The sequence below is a fragment of the Coregonus clupeaformis genome, chromosome 33 (assembly GCF_020615455.1).
Source record: "Coregonus clupeaformis isolate EN_2021a chromosome 33, ASM2061545v1, whole genome shotgun sequence".
Taxonomy (NCBI): Eukaryota; Metazoa; Chordata; class Actinopteri; order Salmoniformes; family Salmonidae; genus Coregonus; species Coregonus clupeaformis.
In genome coordinates, this window is record NC_059224.1 from 38,952,404 (window position 1) to 38,971,509 (window position 19,106).

Consider the following 19,106-nt stretch of genomic DNA (forward strand, 5'->3'; position numbering starts at 1 on the left):
ACAGGTCGAACATCTGGTACAGTTACTTCGTTGATTGGTCTGAAGTCCTGCACCATCCTCCATTTCCCAGTGTCACCTTTCTTTACTGGAAGGATGGATGTATTCCACACAGAACATGTTGGATATATAACCTGTCCTTTTTGGAGTCCTGATATCGTAGGCTCAATTCCCCTCATCTTCTCTTCACTGAGAGGGTATTGAGATTTGTGAACTGGGATAATGAGTTCACTTTCTTCTCGAATAGAGACAACCACTGGTTCTACGTCAACCAGCCCCACATCTTCAGCACTTGTTGTCCACAGTTCCTCTGGTAGTTGATTGAAAATGTTAGGAGTATCCGGATGATCAGTCATCTCCCTGCCATGGTAACGTGACCTCCTCACAACCTCTGGTTTTGACACATCATCCACATTGAGTTTAATTCTCCATACTTGATTTCCCTCAAGGAATGCGCTTTCCACGTTGTAACAAGAGGTTTTGTTCCACCGTAGGCAACTTGATGCCTTTACCGCTGGTCCCAGAGATCTTGCCTCATATCCAAATCCCACAAGAAGGGTAACATGCGGCACAGAATCACTAGGAAGAGCAAACCATTTGTCTGTGAGTACCACGTCTCCATCCATGACCATGCAGCTGGTAGCCACTCCTTCTTTGAGTATGTACATATAATTGCTGGTCACAATCGGGCGCCTATCGTCCATTTCCTCCTCCCAGGCTTCATCATATGCTTCATCCAAGTCCCTGGTATAGTTCATTGTCATGTGCGGAGGGTCCTCAGGTGGATAGTATGCATTTAAGGTCTGTATCCAGGCCTTCCATAGTTGGAACTCTCTGCATACTCGGGGAGCATCAGGGTCAGTATCCATGAGCTTCAGCCAGTAAACATATGCTTCCTCCTCATCTTCCTCGTTTAGGTGTGTTCCCACATATAGCATGTGAGGGGGGTCGGAGAGTTTTTTCATGATTACTGGCATGAGATCATCTATGGGCATGATGGATGCATGTAGACCCTCCTGGTTACAATAGATACTACATCCCAGTTTGGAAAGCAGGTCCCTCCCCATGAGCCCCATTGAGCATTCCGGGTTGTATAGAAACTGATGGGTAACCTGTTGGTCATCCCATACAACCTCCAATGGAACTGTGTATGGCTTTCTCATAATAGCCCCAGAAACCCCAGAAAAAGCTTGTGTTTTGGTAGTGAGTTGATATGTTGCTTGTACAGAAGACCATGTACATCCTGTATCAATCAGCATATTATGTTGTCTTCCTCCAATCAAACATGTCACTATCGGCTCTGAACCTGGTGGGAAAGTGTAAATGTTGGTGGTGGGATCCTTATGGGTTTCTGGGCAGCTTCATTGGTAATTGTGTTCATCACCCAGCCATGACATGCTGGGCAGGAAGGCAGCGTTAGGCACTGCTGGGTCTTGTTTTCGGTTCTGCTGTTGTGGTGGTTGGTGCTGCTGGACTGGCATTCCTCCTCCTTGCCAGTTTCCCCATCCTTGCTGGTATCTCGGTGCTTGTCTTCTGGACTGTCCCATGTAACCCCTCCCTCTTTGTTGTCCCTGTCTTGGGAGATAACAGTGTCTTGCCAGGTGGCCATCCATCCCACAGTTAAAACACCCTTGGTCAGCGTATCTAGGGGTGTATCCCTGTTGTCGTGGTGGTATATAGGGTTGCTGGTATGTGGGTGCACCATATCCAGGAGGACCAGAAGGTGCCATCATTCCCGTCATTGCCTGTATTACAGCAGTAACTGCAGCAGTAGTATCATTTCCGGGTGCAGGAGTGGTAGGATTAGATGTTGGGGTACTGGTTACCACCATTTGTTTTCCCGGCTTGTCCTCTGTCAGTTGCTTCTTCAGAACCTTTTTCTGAAGTTGTTTGAGTTCATCCTCTTCTTTTCGCTTAGCCTCTCTCCATCGTTCCACATGGTGTTGTGCTATCTCTGTAAATTCCGGAATTGATTTTGCGGTGATTGCCACAACTTTTTCACATTCAGCTCGAGCCTGATCCGGGAGTCCCCCCAAGCAGTTTGTCAGGAAGAGGTGCTTCATGGTGTCTTTTCCTGGTTCTTCATTCCATGCTTGCCTCCAGAGGCACTTAGCCCTCTTCATGTATGCTGGTATGGTTTCATCGTCATTCAATATCAGAGTTCTCATCAATTCGGGTCTGGCCTGGGTAGGATACTTACCATCCCTTATCCTTATGACATCCCATATGTCACTGCGGTGAGGGTCAAATCTTGTAGCCGACCCCACTTGCCCTCTCAGTCCCCCCAGAGGTCATTATCTCTCTGCATTCCTGGTCTCCCATACACCTGTTCATTACAGTAACCATATCACCTATGGTGAGTTCATCCGCTGCTGTGAGACTCTCAAAAGACTTCACCCATCTGTGTCCAGATTCTTCAGTTTGGGGGAGACAGTCCACCAGGGTCTGTATGTCTCTGTGGGACCATGGCTTGTAAACTGAGGCCCCCCCTGGGGTCTCCCTCAACGGGTACTGCCCCCCTTTGTGTCCTTCTCTGGACTGGGCCCTGGCTCGGGTATGGTATGCGGGTCCATCATTGTTGTCCCATATGTCTCCATCAAAAGCTCCACATATGAGTTTTTGTTGTTTCCCTCTTTCCTCCTCACTCTCTTCCCTGTCTCTGAGGTCAATACAGTGTCCCCTTACTGGTGAGCGTTCACTTTCACTTCCGTTTTTGTTCGCTTTGAGCTCCATTTTTAAACTTGTGCAGTTGTGCTTCCTGGTGTCGTACTTCCTCTTTTATCATCTTCAACTCTTCCAGTCGTTCTTCATCTCTCTGTCTCTCAAGTCTCTCCCTCAATTCCCCTTCTTCAGCATCCTTGTTTCATTGCCACTCCCCCTGGGCTAGACCACCCCTTACGTTTCCTCCAGTTAGGCTCATTCTCTCTTCCTTCTCACTCTCACCGTCACCGTCAACACTCCCTTCTCCTTCTGTTCCGCATCTGTTCCCCGTCTCTCCCTCAATTCTACTCAGTTCAAACACTCCTTTTTCTAGCGCTCTTGCAGCTTTTAAAAGTATGTCCACTTCTCCCCTTCTGTCAGTCATATCGCTCTTTCTGACCCACATTCCTTCTTCTCCCTCATCTGTCCTTTGTTGATAGTGGACTTTTCCCGCTATATCCAGAACCGGAGCCATTGTTTTTGGGTGGTCGTCATATGGTGGTGGCGCTGTTGGTAAGGGTGGGTATAAACGGGTCCTTTCCTTTTGTCCTGTTTTCTCCGCACACAGTTTCTTCAATTTTCCAAGCATTGCTAGGCCAATCCTCTCCTTTAGCTTTGCTTTCTCCATTGCGTCTTTAATTTTGCCACTGCGGGGCTCTCCTTCATTTTTCCATTCGCCTTCTGCTTTCTGGGTTTTCCGTTTCAACGTCTCCAGTATTCTCCCTGGTTCGCCTTCTACAGGCACTCCATCGGGGGACAGTATACAACCATCGTCTATCCATTCCCTATAGAGTTTTTCTCCTCGCCTGCTCCATTCCTTTCCATCTTTTCCTCCGTTTGTTTCAAGTGTGGATTTTAGAGCCTTCAATATTCTTTCCGCTTCTCCGCTGGTAGTCATGTTTTTTTCGTTTTAATTTGTAATATTCGTCCGTTATTTAGTTATTTAAAGTACATCTATCTATTATTCCCACCTAATTAGTTAAACTCGGCGCCAGGTTATTTCAGCCTTAATTATTTGAAAGCAGTATTCTTACAGTGCCACACATCAAATGGTAAATTGAACGAATAAACCCAAGTGTTTCAATTATTTAACCAATGGTTGTTATATCAAATCAAACGCCACACATCAAATGGTAAATTGAACGAATAAACCCAAGTGTTTCAATTATTTAACCAATGGTTGATACATCAAATTAAACGCCACACATCAACTGGTAAACTGAACGAATAAACCCAAGTGTTTCAATTCTTTAACCAATGGTTGATACATCAAATTAAACGCCACACATCAAATGGTAAATTGAACGAATAAACCCAAGTGTTTCAATTATTTAACCAATGGTTGATACATCAAATCAAGCGCCACACCATATCACTTCAATTTACTTATTTAAAACCAGTATTATGCTATGTCAAACATCAAATGTTATATTTCAAATATATCAGTTCAAAAGTTTTAGTTCAGTCACACTCATTCATCACTTTTCATTTCATGTTTTCGATTGTCACTGACGGATTATATGGTTTGAGTAACCACAAATCCAGCATTTATTCCCAAATTATACCGTTTGGACAGCCACAAACGTCTTTTGATTCCCAATTTGTTTTCTATCAAGGTATACAGGTTTATCATTCACACTTTCATGTATACGACAACACTCGCACTGTCTAACTTTTTATAGTACCTCCTATGGGTGTCTTTTGTTAACGTTTGCACAATTTAAACCTTATTTCCTAATTGTAATTCTCATTATTTACTGTTTTAAAATATTATTTGTATTCACAGCCAAAAATGGTACACAGTTAAACGTAGTATACAGTTATCACACAGCAAAAATAGTACACAGTTATCGCACTCACTCACAATACACAGTCATAATCCTATCACACAGTCAAATATGTCACACAGTCATAAATTACACACTTATATTCCACACACAATCTATTTGGGCACACAGCCGTGTCTATTTTATTCAAAACACTGTGCTGAACCTAGCCGCAACCCTTAGTTACGGACCTTGCCAGTCACCAGTATTATCTAAAATTTACCGAACCCAGCCATATCCTTAAAGTTACGAACCTTGCCGGTGTAATTCTTCGAACCTAGCCGTACTGTCGTAGTTACGAACCTTGCCGATAGCAATTACTTAAATCAATTATTCCCTATATCTCCGAACCTTAGCCGTATTGTCGCAATTACGGACCTTGCCGGTAGATGTCAGTATTGTCTCCTGAACCTAGCCGTCTCCCAGTTACGGACCTTGCCGGTAGAATCAATACTCTCTGGTACCATGGTTTAACATCACATTTCACCTAAGGTTTATTTGTCACAATTTTGTGCTTATCTACTCATAATAGTTTCATAATTTAGTTCACTTACATCAGACAGTTGTTTCACAAAATTAATTTGAATAAAGCCAATTTGCAGATCTTTAGTTATTTAACAATAGGTATCTGCTTACCTTTAAGTTGTCCGGACTTTTTGTGAAACACAGTCCAATGAAAGAGATGACCAATGGGCCGGACAGTACCCAGCGAAGTCCCTTCTACCAGATCACGTCGGGGTCACCAATTGTCAAAGCTGCGTCAATTCAAATCTGGTATTAGGAACAAAAGAGGTCAACACGACTTCTAAGATATACTAGTTATTTTAATTAATGCAAAAACCTTCAATGGTAAATATGATGTTTTGTATATACGGGCTCTTTGAAATACCTCGCAGGGCACTTCAGAGAACTAATCCATTGTTCTATGTTCTTGCTCAAATACTCTGACAGAGAGAGTTTCCCACCTCTCTGCTGGCCAATTAGAGTAGAGACTTGAGCGTGGTTTAGACTTACTCAGCCAATCCGTTGATGCACCCCTGTTGCCAGGCATAAGTCCATATCATAACAACCTGTCATAGTGAGAAGAGCCAGCTCCCTTAGACACCATTCCTACGTCCAAGGAAGGTTCACAGATCACAAAGAACCAGTATATTCCAGTATCTGGAGACACACATCCTTATCTCATTTTACCCTCTAAAACAGCTCTTCACATCAATCACAGCTTGCCAGGTGTCACAACCTACATTAGCACAGTCCAGAATGCATTCTTTCTAAGTTAGTCATCCCATCAATTTAGGAGAATAATAAATCGCCAATACTAGCTAGCTAACGTGTAGCTAATTTCCCCCTAACCTCTGACACTCTCTAGCGGTTGGAGGACTAAATCACCTCGAGCTCAACATTTTAAAATGGAACTGGAAAATAATGGTACGTTTTGCTGCTAACGACACCCTTCTAGCTAGCTGACCTCCGATTTTCAGTGCAATTTGTGTAAGTGAAGTTAGGTTTTGTTGGGGATTTATTATTTTCATAATTGATGGGATGACTAACTTAGAAAGAATGCATTCTAGACTGGGCTCATGTGGGTTGTTTTACCTGGCAAGCTGTGATTGATGTGAAGAGCTGTTTTAGGGGGTAAGATAAGATAATAATTTGTGTCTCCAAATACTAGACTATACTGGTCCTTTGTGATCTGTGAACCATCCTTGGATGTAGGAATGGTGTCTAGGGGAGCTGGCTCTTCTCACCATGACAGGTTGTTATGATAAGAACGTATGCCTGGTAACAGGGATGCGCCAAGGGACTGGGACTAGCCCGTGCGCCAACGGATTGGCTGAGTAAGTCTAAACCACGCTCAGTCTCTACTCTGATTGGCCAGCAGAGAGCGGGAACTGAGAACTGTCAAGAGTATTTGAAGAACAATCTGAAACAATGGATTAGTTCTCTGTCTGCCCTGCGAGGTAGTTCAGGGAGCCCGTATATACGAACCTCATATTTACCATTGAAGGTTTTGCATTAATTAAAATACTAGTATATCTTAGAAGTCGTGTTGACCACTTTTGTTCCTAATACCAGATTTGAATTGACGCAACTTAACAGTTTTGAGTGTTTTGAAAAAAGTGATATGTACACATTTTGTGGAACACGCTGCATATTGTAAAATTCGACTGCACGACAGACCACACATCATTTAATATCCAACTTTTTAGCTCTGAAATATAGCGGATTTTCTAATGTTACTAGCTTAGTTGCTAAATGTTGATAGAACTGCTAAGACAGCAAAAAGGAAATAAATTGTAAGCGTTAGATAATACATATCACGAAAACAGCAGAATGTTGTCAAGCTTTATCATATCAAAATTGGGAGTCCTCTGACGGAGGCCTTTTGCACAATCTGCAAAAATGTATTTGGAACTTTGAACCATTAACTTTTTGACAGCTATCACTGTTGGTTATGTTTCATCTTACAACAGCTACATAGAGGTAGTATTTAGTCAAATTGTACAATGTATGCATCAATATTAAACTAATTGGGACACACATTTTCATTACAGATAACATCAAACAAAAAACGTGGGTACACTTTCAGTTATTGTGAAAACTTTCCTCACCTTTCAATGCCTTAGCTCTGAAATGTAAATGTTTATACATATTCAGATATCTTTCTAAAATGTGTATAGTATGCCAAGTTAATTATCTACATGTATTAACACCAAAGCATGGAGAAAGTCAAGAGGAAGCAGTGGAGTGAGGTGGACATGTTCCATGCCATAGAGGACTGCGGGGCAGGGATGGCTATTCGCCAGGCTGCCAAGGTTAGGCATCTTTTGTTTTTAGGAGATTACCATGTGTATATGAATTTTATCTGCTAGTAACAGTTTTATTTTCATATCTACCAAGGTGCATGGTGTACCTCGGCAGACCCTGGCGGACAGGCTGAGCGGCCAGGTGACCCGTGGTTGTCGCAGTGGACCACCCACATTGCTTGCACCAGAGGATGAAAATTCTCTGGTGCAGTACTGTATCTACTGTGCCAGCCATGGGCTCCCCTTCACCAGACAGAGGCTGATGAAATACGCCGACAAAATATGCAGGTATTTGGTGTTATCTGTATTTATGTATGTAGACTGGTGGACTGACTGTTCTCAATGTGTGTGATGTAAATGTGGATGTGTATGGTGATAACAAAACAAACATTTTCATCCTGGATGGACAATGATAGTGGGGAGAAAAAGTATTTAGTCAGCCACCAATTGTGCATGTTCTCCCACTTAAAAAGATGAGAGAGGCCTGTAATTTTCATCATAGGTACACGTCAACTATGACAGACAAATTGAGGAGAAAAAAATCCAGAAAATCACATTGTAGGATTTTTTATGAATTTATTTGCAAATTATGGTGGAAAATAAGTATTTGGTCACCTACAAACAAGCAAGATTTCTGGTTCTCACAGACCTGTAACTTCTTCTTTAAGAGGCTCCTCTGTCCTCCACTCGTTACCTGTATTAATGGCACCTGTTTGAACTTGTTATCAGTATAAAAGACCTGTCCACAACCTCAAACAGTCACACTCCAAACTCCACTATGGACAAGACCAAAGAGCTGTCAAAGGACACCAGAAACAAAATTGTAGACCTGCACCAGGCTGGGAAGACTGAATCTGCAATAGGTAAGCAGCTTGTTTTGAAGAAATCAACTGTGGGAGCAATTATTAGGAAATGGAAGACATACAAGACCACTGATAATCTCCCTCGATCTGAGGCTCCACGCAAGACCTCACTCCGTGGGGTCAAAATGATCACAAGAACGGTGAGCAAAAATCCCAGAACCACACGGGGGGACCTAGTGAATGACCTGCAGAGAGCTGGGACCAAAGTAACAAAGCCTACCATCAGTAACACACTACGCCGCCAGGGACTCAAATCCTGCAGTGCCAGACGTTTGACCTGTGTCATTGCCAACAAAGGGTATATAACAAAGTATTGAGTAACTTTTGTAATTGACCAAATACTTGTTTTCCACCATAATTTGCAAATAAATTCATTAAAAATCCTACAATGTGATTTTCTGGAAAATTTCTTCTAATTTTGTCTGTCATAGTTGACGTGTACCTATGATGAAAATTACAGGCCTCTCATCTTTTTAAGTGGAAGAACTTGCACAATTGGTGGCTGACTAAATACTTTCCCCCCCCACTGTATATATTCTATTCTATTCTATTGTAGGTTTCGGCACCCAGGGGAAACAATCCCGCCACTGGGGAAGCGGTGGTGGGAAATGTTCAGGAGGAGGCACATGATCCTGAGCATGAGGAGGCCGGACACCCAGGACAGGGGGAGTGCTGAGTGTGCCACACGTCCGACGACGGACACCTTCTTCGCTTCTTATGAGAAGCACTTGGAGGAGAGTGGGTTGAGGGAGAAACCCAGACAAATCTATAACTGCGATGAGTCTGGGTTTCGTAGCGACCAGAGCAGGCACAAAGTGCTGGCTCCCCGGGGCGCAAAACACGTGTACCAGCAGGCTCCTGGGACCAAGGAGCACATCACAGTGCTGGCCTGCTTCAACGCAGCTGGGGAGGACGTTTCCCCGGTGGCCACTACACACTGGGAGGCCCCCCCCCAAGCCTTGGCTAGCAGTGGCTACATTGATGGGGACCTGTTTAGGAATTGGTTTCTGCACTTCTTTAAGTATGCAGTGAAGGAGCGCCTTCTCCTCTTCGATGGGCACAAGAGCCACATGGACCCAGAGGTGCTCGCGGCGGCACTAAGGGAAGGGGTTATACTTCTTTGTCTTCCACCACACTGCACCCGTGTCCTGCAGCCGCTGGACGTGGCATACTTTGGCCCTTTAATGGCTGAGTTCTCCGAGGTAGCTGGAGACCTTAGCCATTTTGACCACTCCTACATGGTAAACAAATCAGAATTTGCCAGAGTATTCCGCTACTCGTACCAGCGATGCAAGGACATGCGCTATGTGGTGGAAGGGTTTAAGAAGTGTGCCCTCTTCCCTTCTTGACCCTTCAGCCATTGAAGGGTCCCGTTTAATGTTGTCTCAGTCCCTACTGAGTCCCACCACCTCCTCTCCTGGAACCAGCAGCACTTGCCATTCGTCAGCGCCTCCTCCCCAGCGACCGCAGGAGGACCCTCAGCCCCATCTCCAGTCCCAGTCCCTGCTCCAGTCCCAGGCCTAACTCTAGAAGAGCACCCCCTAATAGAGGGTGGGCTGATAGCGAAGGACCTGGGGCACATCCTTACTGTCCTGAAGTATCGGCTGGACCGATACAGAAGAGTCGCTGTGGTCGCCACGTGCCTCACCGGGGAGGAATACACGCGCCGGTGGCAGGAGAGGGGTGAGAAGGAGAGGGGAAAGAGCGTCGGGCAGCCCTCAGAACACAGAGGGCACAGGAGAGGGCTGCCGTGGATGAGACCATTGGCGCCATCGCCTCTGCAGGACCCCCTGCTGGAACCACTCCTGACAGCTGTATCACCACTGCCAGTGCCTCCCGGTGTGCAACACCTGTAGGAGCCGCCGGAGTCCCCAGCTGCAGAAGGCCACGTGCCTACTCTCCCAGCCACACCGTCGTCGGCCCCTCAACCCCACCGTTACAAACACCGGCTCCTCCAAGCCATCGTCGGCGGTTTTGTCCACCGCCACCGCGATGCACACCACCCACCCTGTCTGTCACCACCAACACGGCCTCCTCTGGACCAACTGCCTCCTCAGACTCCTCTGGTCACACCACCGTAGCGGCCTCGTCTGGTGTCCCTGGCCCCCTGCAATTTGAATACCGCCACCTCCACAGGTAAACGCGTGTTAAATTACGTAAAAATGACTGTTTGTTATCTGTTTTATACAACAGCAATGTAAACAACAGAATCTCTCTTTACATATCTACAGTGCATAGCACCAGCCCTCAAGTCATCTCCACCTCCTCCAAAACCTCTGCGGCTTCCTCCAGAGATGTTGGTGTAAAAAAGTGGAAAAGGGTTTTCATGAAACATGCTCTGTCTAACAGTACTTTTTCTCAAACTGCAGCACAGAAAAGGAAGAGAAAAGCTCCACCGGTCACGTCAGTCACGCCACCCATGGCACCGCTCTCAGGTACTTCATCTGTTTCTCTCTCTCTCTCTCAGTTGTATCAATTACTATTGTTGCTGAAGAACTTCTACATTTTGTAAAACCATATTAATCCATTTGTATTATTTGGTATAAAAGAAGACCACCTGCTGTGCTCGCTGCGGGGAGCGTGAGACGCCTGCAAGCTCCTCTCAGGAGTGTAGATCCGAGGTGCCATGGTTGTGGTGTGACTTCTGTCAGCACTGGTTCCACTGCAGGTGTGTGCAGTGGGATCAAGAGGTAGCGGTGTAGCTGGAATATTATTGTGATTTTTGTGACAATATAGGGATGGAGGTCGAGATTGAATTGTTTGTGTTCATATGAAATTATTTATTTGTACAAAAAAGAAAAGTCTAAAATGTAATATATATATATATATATATATATATATATATATATATATATATATATATATATATATATATAGTTATAGAACCACTCTTGTGTATTTCTTCCTTTACTCTCCAAGTGCATCTCTGCAACAAACTCCAAGTGTTTTCATTGTTTATGTCAATGCACATAACTGAAATTAAAGGTTTATTTGATGTAAATTATTAATACTCATATTTTAGAATTCAACTGTTATCTACTTTCTCAAAACATAAGATGAATCTGTAAAACAAATGATGAGATATTATTTGGTTACAACACTGAATATGTTGGTGATGGACGTTTTTTTAATCGTCCTCAAGAGGGCGCACCGGGCCACGCAATGAAAAGTGGACAGGCAAATCATTATTTTTTACCGGAAGCCTAGCCAACTAGTCAAACACTTCCGGTACACGGTCGGTGTGTCTCTTCTTGAACAAAATTAAACGGATATATATTGTAATGGAACTGAATAGTAAGGTGGCCAATAACTTGGGGCCGAATTGCGAAAATACGTGATGTTTTTTTTTTTCAAAACCGCTTATCAAAAAGCTGATAGTAGTATTTCCACTGAAATGTCAAACTTGCTAATTGCTAACCCGTTAGCTAACATGTTGACACCACCAATAATCACCTAACATTGATGGCTTGATCACAAGATAACACTGTTGAAGGTAATGAATTATTTAAACGCTGTTGAATATGCCGAGAATACGGGTTTCCACGCTACGTTTCCTCGTCCTGTTTTTTTTGTCATACTACCTTTAGCTAGTAGGTAGCTAGCTAACATAAGGGCGCTTGTGCTAGCTAGGTTACTTTCTAAGCTAAGCTAACATTAGCTAATTTAGGTTTGTCTGCCCATGTGTATTAGCGCGAGTTAGCTAGTAGCATATCAATCGTGTGTCAGCCCTTGATTGCTAACGTACTTTAGCTAAAAGCTAGCTGCTGTAATGGCTATGGAAATAATCAATTTGGTCACAATTCGTAGCTACTTGTTGTAGTTGCAGGGTCTAGATAAAATGGGTTAATGGGTATGGTTAGTCGTCTAGATTCTTCTTTTAACAGATGTGGCCGCTCAGAGAATAGAATTAGTAACATGCAAAGAAGGACCACACAAGGGTGATTCCAGGAAATATGACCAAGACATTTGCACGCCAAAAGACAGGAAGTCATCAACCAGTGTCCCAGTGTTGAAGACATGAAAGACAGACAGCCTGCTCTGTTTAGAAGCCTCTCAGGTGAGTCAGCAGGCAAAAAAAGAAAATGCCAAATGATATGTCTTCACTATGACAAACCTCTTTGTTATGAGCCTTGCTTGATGATATTTCAGTATTTGTCTTTCAGATCAATGAACAATTCCACAGGCTCACAACAAAACATCTTGAGGCAAGGTTGGAGACAGATTGCGGGTCATGCTGGATGGTAAAGTATCCTCAGGAAAAATGCACTGTTTTGTATTTATCTGGCTGATGTTCGGTGCTGCAATTTAAGCCACAGGCCCCGCTGTGCTACCCAAGTATTGTACACCTTTTGCAAATATAGGATACTTGGATCGGTGATTTCATAGATTTCACATGCACAGATTGAATCCAATGAGATCAGTGATTTTATTCTATATCAGGGTCATGATGTGAGTTCAGTGAGGAATTATTATTCAGCTTTACTGGAGGTGGCCTCATTAAAGACTACCATGTGGGGCCAATAAAGCATTTTCACCCATGAATATTCGATCACGTGTGTGTGTGTGTGTGTGTGTGTGTGTGTGTGTGTGTGTGTGAGAGAGAGAGAGGGAGAGAATGTTCACTGCAATCTGATAACAAATAAGGGCATGTCGTAATCCAGGTGGAATAAAATGTGTTCCCCACATTGTCAGAATGTCTGTATTTGTGTCTTATTTATTTTGCAGGAAGCTGAGTGGGGTCATTTCCTGCAAGACCTTGCGTAACATGTAAAGGAAATCTATGCGATCAATAAGGAGAGTGCCGTGGCGAGTGACAGCCCTCAAGAACAAATGACTGTCTTAAGCAGAATGACAGGCCAGAGGACAATTGTCATAGACTGAATGTCAGGGTTACTTTGTAACACCTTCGTAGTTAAACGCTGAGGTGCCTTTGGAACTCTTCTCTCCCTTCATTTTTTCTGGTAGCAGGTCAGGAATGGTGTCCTCTACCACAGGCCCGCTTGTTGTTGGTGAAGCCGCCTGGGGCACAGAATCTGTGCTGGGACCAACCTCTGCCTACTGGGGGATGGTCACAGAGAGGCGGGGCTCGAGCACATTGCGGTCTGGGACCCCGTCCCTGATGGGCCCGTGGCGGTTCTCTAGGCTAAAGAGGTTAGAGGGTAAGGAAGACACGTTTATTCTGCAAGGTGTCTTTTAAAGGGTCACTGCCACGGTATTTTCCATTGTGTTTTGTATACAAAAGATACAAAATAGGTGTTTTTAATGAAGGATGTCATTGTAAAATGTAATGTCTATTTTGTTCCCATACAGTTGCCGTTTGAAATGTCCATTTTTGAATCCGTTGTACATACCATTTTGAGGTTTCATCAAGGTACACACCTTTCACCACTGGTATTTTGACAATTCTACCATCAATCAATCAATGAAGTGGATTTATATAGCCCTTTTTACATCAAAATATGTCACAAAGTGCTATACAGAAACCCAGCCTAAAACCCCACACAGCAAGCGATGCAGATGTAGAAGCGCGGTGGCTAGGAAAAACTCCCTAGAAAGGCACAAACCTAGAGAACAACCAGGCTCTGAGGGGTGGCCGGTGCCCTTCTGCCTGTTCCGGGTGGAGATTATAACAGTACGTGGCCATTAAGGGCACATTTTTCTCCAAGATGTTAAAACGTTCATAGATGACCAGCAGGGTCAAATAATAAGCACAGTGGTTGTAGAGGTTGCAACAGGTCAGTCAGTACATCAGGAGTAAATGTCACTTGGCTTTTCATAGGCGGCCATTTAGAGGATGAAATAGCAGCAGGTGCGGTACCAGGGTCTGTCTGCACAGTATGGTTGTTATGACATCACAATGCTACCTGCATCACTGATGGTCTACTGCAATACCTTTTTCACCTATTTTAAACAGATTTCTATTGGGAACTGTTGAAAAAAGGCGCAACTACAACATTAATGGTTTAAAGGAAAAATGACCAAAGTAATATAGGTGGCATCCATCAGCAGTGCTCGTGAACAGATAAATGTTATAGGAACAAACAAGTAAAAGTGTTTCGATTATTGGGGTTGTCACGTCTTTAATTATTTTGGCCTTGTAGGCAACATTGTAGTTTGAAAAATATCCCACAGTGCAAACACAAGCTATTTGAGCCTCCATTTCAGTAGTTATCCATGGTTACTATGAGAATATTTTGTTCCCCATGACGTCTATGGGGTTGAAGCTCCATTGTATCTCTCGTAAGTAAATGTTCTGCCCACATAGATCCTATACTAGTTAGTGTTCTAGGTCCTATTTCTACGGTTTTGCCTACCTACATTAATCAGGACTTACCTGCAGTGTTGTTTGCAATTCCGTAATTTGTCAACTCATAATAACACATGTTTTGCAAACCGTTGATGTTTAAATAAATGGATTCCCGGTGTCCGGATACCTTTTCTCTTAAGGGATCTGATTTAGTGAATCCAAAGTAAAAATGTGAACCTTTTCTGAGTTGGTCTAAATGAATATATCATGTAACATTGAGTACATAATAGGATGAATCATTCAGGTATTCTGTCATATCCTCACATGGCCTCTCCTAACACACAACTAATCTTCTCCTTTCCCCCTTCTGATAACCAGGTGGCGAATCGCATCTCTGCATGTCTGGCAGACATATCAGTATGGATGACGGATCACCACCTCAAGCTGAACCTCGGCAAGACGGAGCTGCTCTTCCTCCCGGGGAAGGACTGCCCGTTCCATGATCTCGCCATCACGGTTGACAACTCCGTTGTGTCCTCCTCCCAGAGTGCGAAGAGCCTTGGCGTGACCCTGGACAACACCCTGTCGTTCTCCGCTAACATCAAAGCGGTGACCCGATCCTGTAGGTTCATGCTCTACAACATTCGGAGAGTACGACCCTGCCTTACACAGGAAGCGGCACAGGTCCTAATCCAGGCACTTGTCATCTCCCGTCTGGATTACTGCAACTCGCTGTTGGCTGGGCTCCCTGCCTGTGCCATTAAACCCCTACAACTCATCCAGAATGCCGCAGCCCGTCTGGTGTTCAACCTTCCCAAGTTCTCTCACGTCACCCCGCTCCTCCGCACACTCCACTGGCTTCCAGTTGAAGCTTGCATCTGCTACAAGACCATGGTGCGTGCCTACGGAGCTGTGAGGGGAATGGCACCTCCGCACCTTCAGGCTCTGATCAGTCCCTACACCCAAACGAGGGCACTGCGTTCATCCACCTCTGGCCTGCTGGCTCCCCTACCTCTGCGGAAGCATAGTTCCCGCTCAGCCCAGTCAAAACTGTTCGCTGCTCTGGCACCCCAATGGTGGAACAAGCTCCCTCACGACGACAGGACAGCGGAGTCACTCACCACCTTCCGGAGACATTTGAAACCCCACCTCTTTAAGGAATACCTGGGATAGGATAAAGTAATCCTTCTACCCCCCCCTTTACTGTAAAGTGATTATCCCACTGGCTATAAGGTGAATGCACCTATTTGTAAGTCGCTCTGGATAAGAGCATCTGCTAAATGACGTAAATGTACATGTAAATGTAGGTAAAAGAACACAATGTCATGGATCTATTTGAGTTGAATCAACGTAATATTATCATTTTTACTTCTAGCATCTTTACTCAATGTATTTGACCACATCTAAACAACTTACTCAAGCTTATCTACTCATAAAAACAAGCAAAAATATCTAATCAATAATATTACGTGTGCTTTTGTTGACTGTTTGAGTACATTCCACAAAGTCATTTTTTACAGTGTATCTAAAGACACGTTTGTTGTGGTGATGCACTTTTTCTTTGACGTTGAACTTGCATTGAACAAACAATTCCATTTCGTTACAACCCTTTTGTAGTATGACTTAGGAATATTTGTTGATGATCCTAATGTCTATGCTTGAATAGTGATTGGTTGTTGGTGAAATATTGCTGAGAACCCATCGTTTCCTGCCCTTTTTTGACTCCCTTTAGGAACCATGGGTGAAAGCAAAAAACTTTGCAACATCCAATAAATGTTTGGGTAGCTCTATTTGAATAGTCAACTTCTCCTTCGGGGGGGTTCACACTGCTTTCCGGAAATGGCATTGGCCAATGCCCTACCTTCATATCCTATAGCTTTGATATAGCTGGCGCTTTTATCCCAAGTGACAACAGTGAGTCCATACCTTTTAGCATGTGACCCCAGTGGGGATCCAACCCACAACTATGGTGTTGCTAGTGACATGCGCTGAATACCTGAGCCACACAATACTGTGAAATGCAATACAGGTGGAAGGTGTGTGTGATTGCCATCCCCATGAGCGTGCCACCCTCCTCCAGGCCACGGATGAGGCATGCAATGACATCAAATCCACACCTATGTCAAAATGCTCAAGACAGGCTTGATGCAAACTAGTGCCTGCTAAACGTTCGGTTTGTTTCATTCATTCCATTTCTGTCGTTTGATTACAGGACATCTATGTTGTAATTATCTAAAGAATACATGGACTTTTTCCTTCAATGATTGTGATATGTCTTCAATGACGACACAGGGGATAAGATAGATGTAAATGTGATTTCCACAGTGTAATTGACAGACTGTAGCATGCTACATTCAAAGAGCAATTTAGAAACATTTGTTTTGCTATTAGATTCATAATGGTCACCTGGGACAAGTAATTAGTGAAAACCAGAGTTCAGCGGTTGGCATAAAGCGATAGAACCAAGTCATCCTAATAGGCTAGTATTAGCCTAAATCAGGGTTTCCCAAACTCAGGCCACGTTTTGGGAGTTTTTGCCCTAGCACTACACAGCTGATTCAAATAATCAACTCATCATCATCAAGCTGGGAGTATTAGAATCAGCTGTGGAGTGCTAGGGCAAAACGCGCACCCCTTGGGGACCCCAGACCGCGTTTGGGAAACGCTGGGCTAAAGAGCTACATGGGCAGTACCCGAGTTGAACCACAAGATGTCCTCCATGCTCCACTGTAAAGTTTTGGCCTCTGCATGAGTCTCTCAGCAGCACTACAACATTGGACTTTCAAAGTCAGTTGGCATGCAATGTTTTTTCTTGACTGCATGCAAGGCTATTACACACAGCTAATAGTGTCAATTATTCATCTGAACACAATTCTTGTTACTATTCGGCCTATATTATCACTAGTTTCTTTTTCCCCTCCTTTGTAAAGCATTTTACTGTGATACTATAGTCCAAAGGAAGTGGATGATGCCAGATGGTTGTATATACACACACAAACATTGAAGCTAGACTTCAGGCAACTAAAAGGTGCAATACGTAGCTTTTAGACGTGTTAGTGAACAACATACTGCATAATGTAGAGGTGCGTGTATACATGGAACAATTGTGCCTTTTTGATGGAAATATGGAGTTGGCTCTTAAAAGAGCATTTGGGGGATTTTGGAGATCAGGTCATCCTCATTTATGCGCGCTCTCCGCGAATTCGGCGGGCCAGCTGGATGTCCTTGGGCATGATGGTCACCGGCTTGGCGTGGATGGCGCACAGGTTGCTGTCCTCGAACAGGCCGACCAGGTAAGCCTCGCTAGCCTCCTGCAGGGCCATCACGGCGGAGCTCTGGAAGCGCAGGTCGGTCTTGAAGTCCTGGGAGATTTCTCTCACCAGGCGCTGCAAGGGCAGCTTGCGGATGAGCAGTTCAGTGGACTTCTGGTAACGACGGATCTCTCTCAGAGCCACGGTGCCGGGCCTGTAACGGTGAGGCTTCTTCACACCGCCAGTGGCCGGGGTGCTCTTGCGAGCAGCCTTAGTGGCAAGCTGCTTCCTGGGGGCTTTGCCACCGGTGGATTTGCGAGCGGTTTGCTTGGTTCTGGCCATGGCGCGTCTCTGCATTTCGAGGCTATACTCCCGACTGTCAGTGTGCTTTTGCCAGCGCGCAGTGTGTAGTTGTGTGCAGGCAGTGTACTATTGGCCTCGTTTGCGATAACAGGCTAGCATTAAAATATAACACAAGATTTCACTCTTGACTTTGACGACTATTATTGCGCGCAAAGGGCCAGCAGTGTGCTATTGTACGCACGCGCTTAGTGTACTGATGTTTTTGGCGTGCAATGTATTGTGATGGGCGCGCGGTCCTAAAATAAAAGAAGCAAAGCATCCTTTCCAGTAACCGACAGAGGAGTCCTCCGCAACGGGCCAATCCGGGTGGTGGGGAGATGGTGTCCAATCAGCAGATGCCACTGCCGGCTTTATACATTTCACATGGGCATTTCGAGGCTATACTCCGACTGTCTAAGAAGGAAGCAAGCGCCATGGCCAGAACCAAGCAAACCGCTCGCAAATCCACCCGTGGCAAAGCCTACAGGAAGCAGCTAGCCGCCAAGTCTGAGCGCAGGAGCGCCTCCCCATTACGAGCCCTGCCAGCGCCTGGGGAGAAAAATCGCCCAGTTCTTCAAGATCGACCTGCGCTTCTAGAGCTCCGCCGTGATAGCCCTGCAGGAGGCTAGCGAGGCTTACCTGGTCGGTCTGTTCGAGGACACCAAACTGTGTGCCATCCACGCAAAGAGGGTGTCCATCGTGCCCTAGGACATCCTGATGGCCCACTGTATTCGCGGAGAGCGCGTGTAAATGATGACCTGATCTCCAAAATCCCACCTCCATATTTCCATCAAAAAGGCACATTGCTCCATTTACACGCGCACCTCTACATTTCTCACCATGTATGTTGTTAACTAACCCGTCTTAAAGCTACGTATTGCACGTTTTACTTGCCTGAGGCGTTGAAATAAAACGCATAAATCCAAAGGGATTATCTACAATAGTCAAAGACGCGCGGCAGACCGAAATACTCAAATAATTGGCCAAATCAGGAAGGACAAAGGAATACTCGGTGCATGCGTTGCTTTATTCAGCACAGTTGAATGGACAGCGCTTCTGCTTCATCTCCACTC

At 44.7% G+C, this 19,106-nt stretch overlaps 1 protein-coding gene and 1 pseudogene across 1 annotated transcript in view; one reads left to right on the forward strand and one right to left on the reverse strand.

Moving 5' to 3' along the window:
- Positions 1–18,033, reverse strand: part of LOC121534671 — a 30,502-nt gene extending 12,469 nt beyond the window's left edge. Inside the window, exon 1 of the mRNA XM_045210090.1 lies at positions 17,635–18,033. Coding sequence (XP_045066025.1) covers positions 17,635–18,033 — 399 coding nt within the window. The remainder of the gene's footprint in view (positions 1–17,634) is intronic.
- A 434-nt stretch (positions 18,034–18,467) lies between these two features.
- Positions 18,468–18,741, forward strand: LOC121534689 (annotated as a pseudogene).
- Positions 18,742–19,106: the final 365 nt, after the last annotated feature.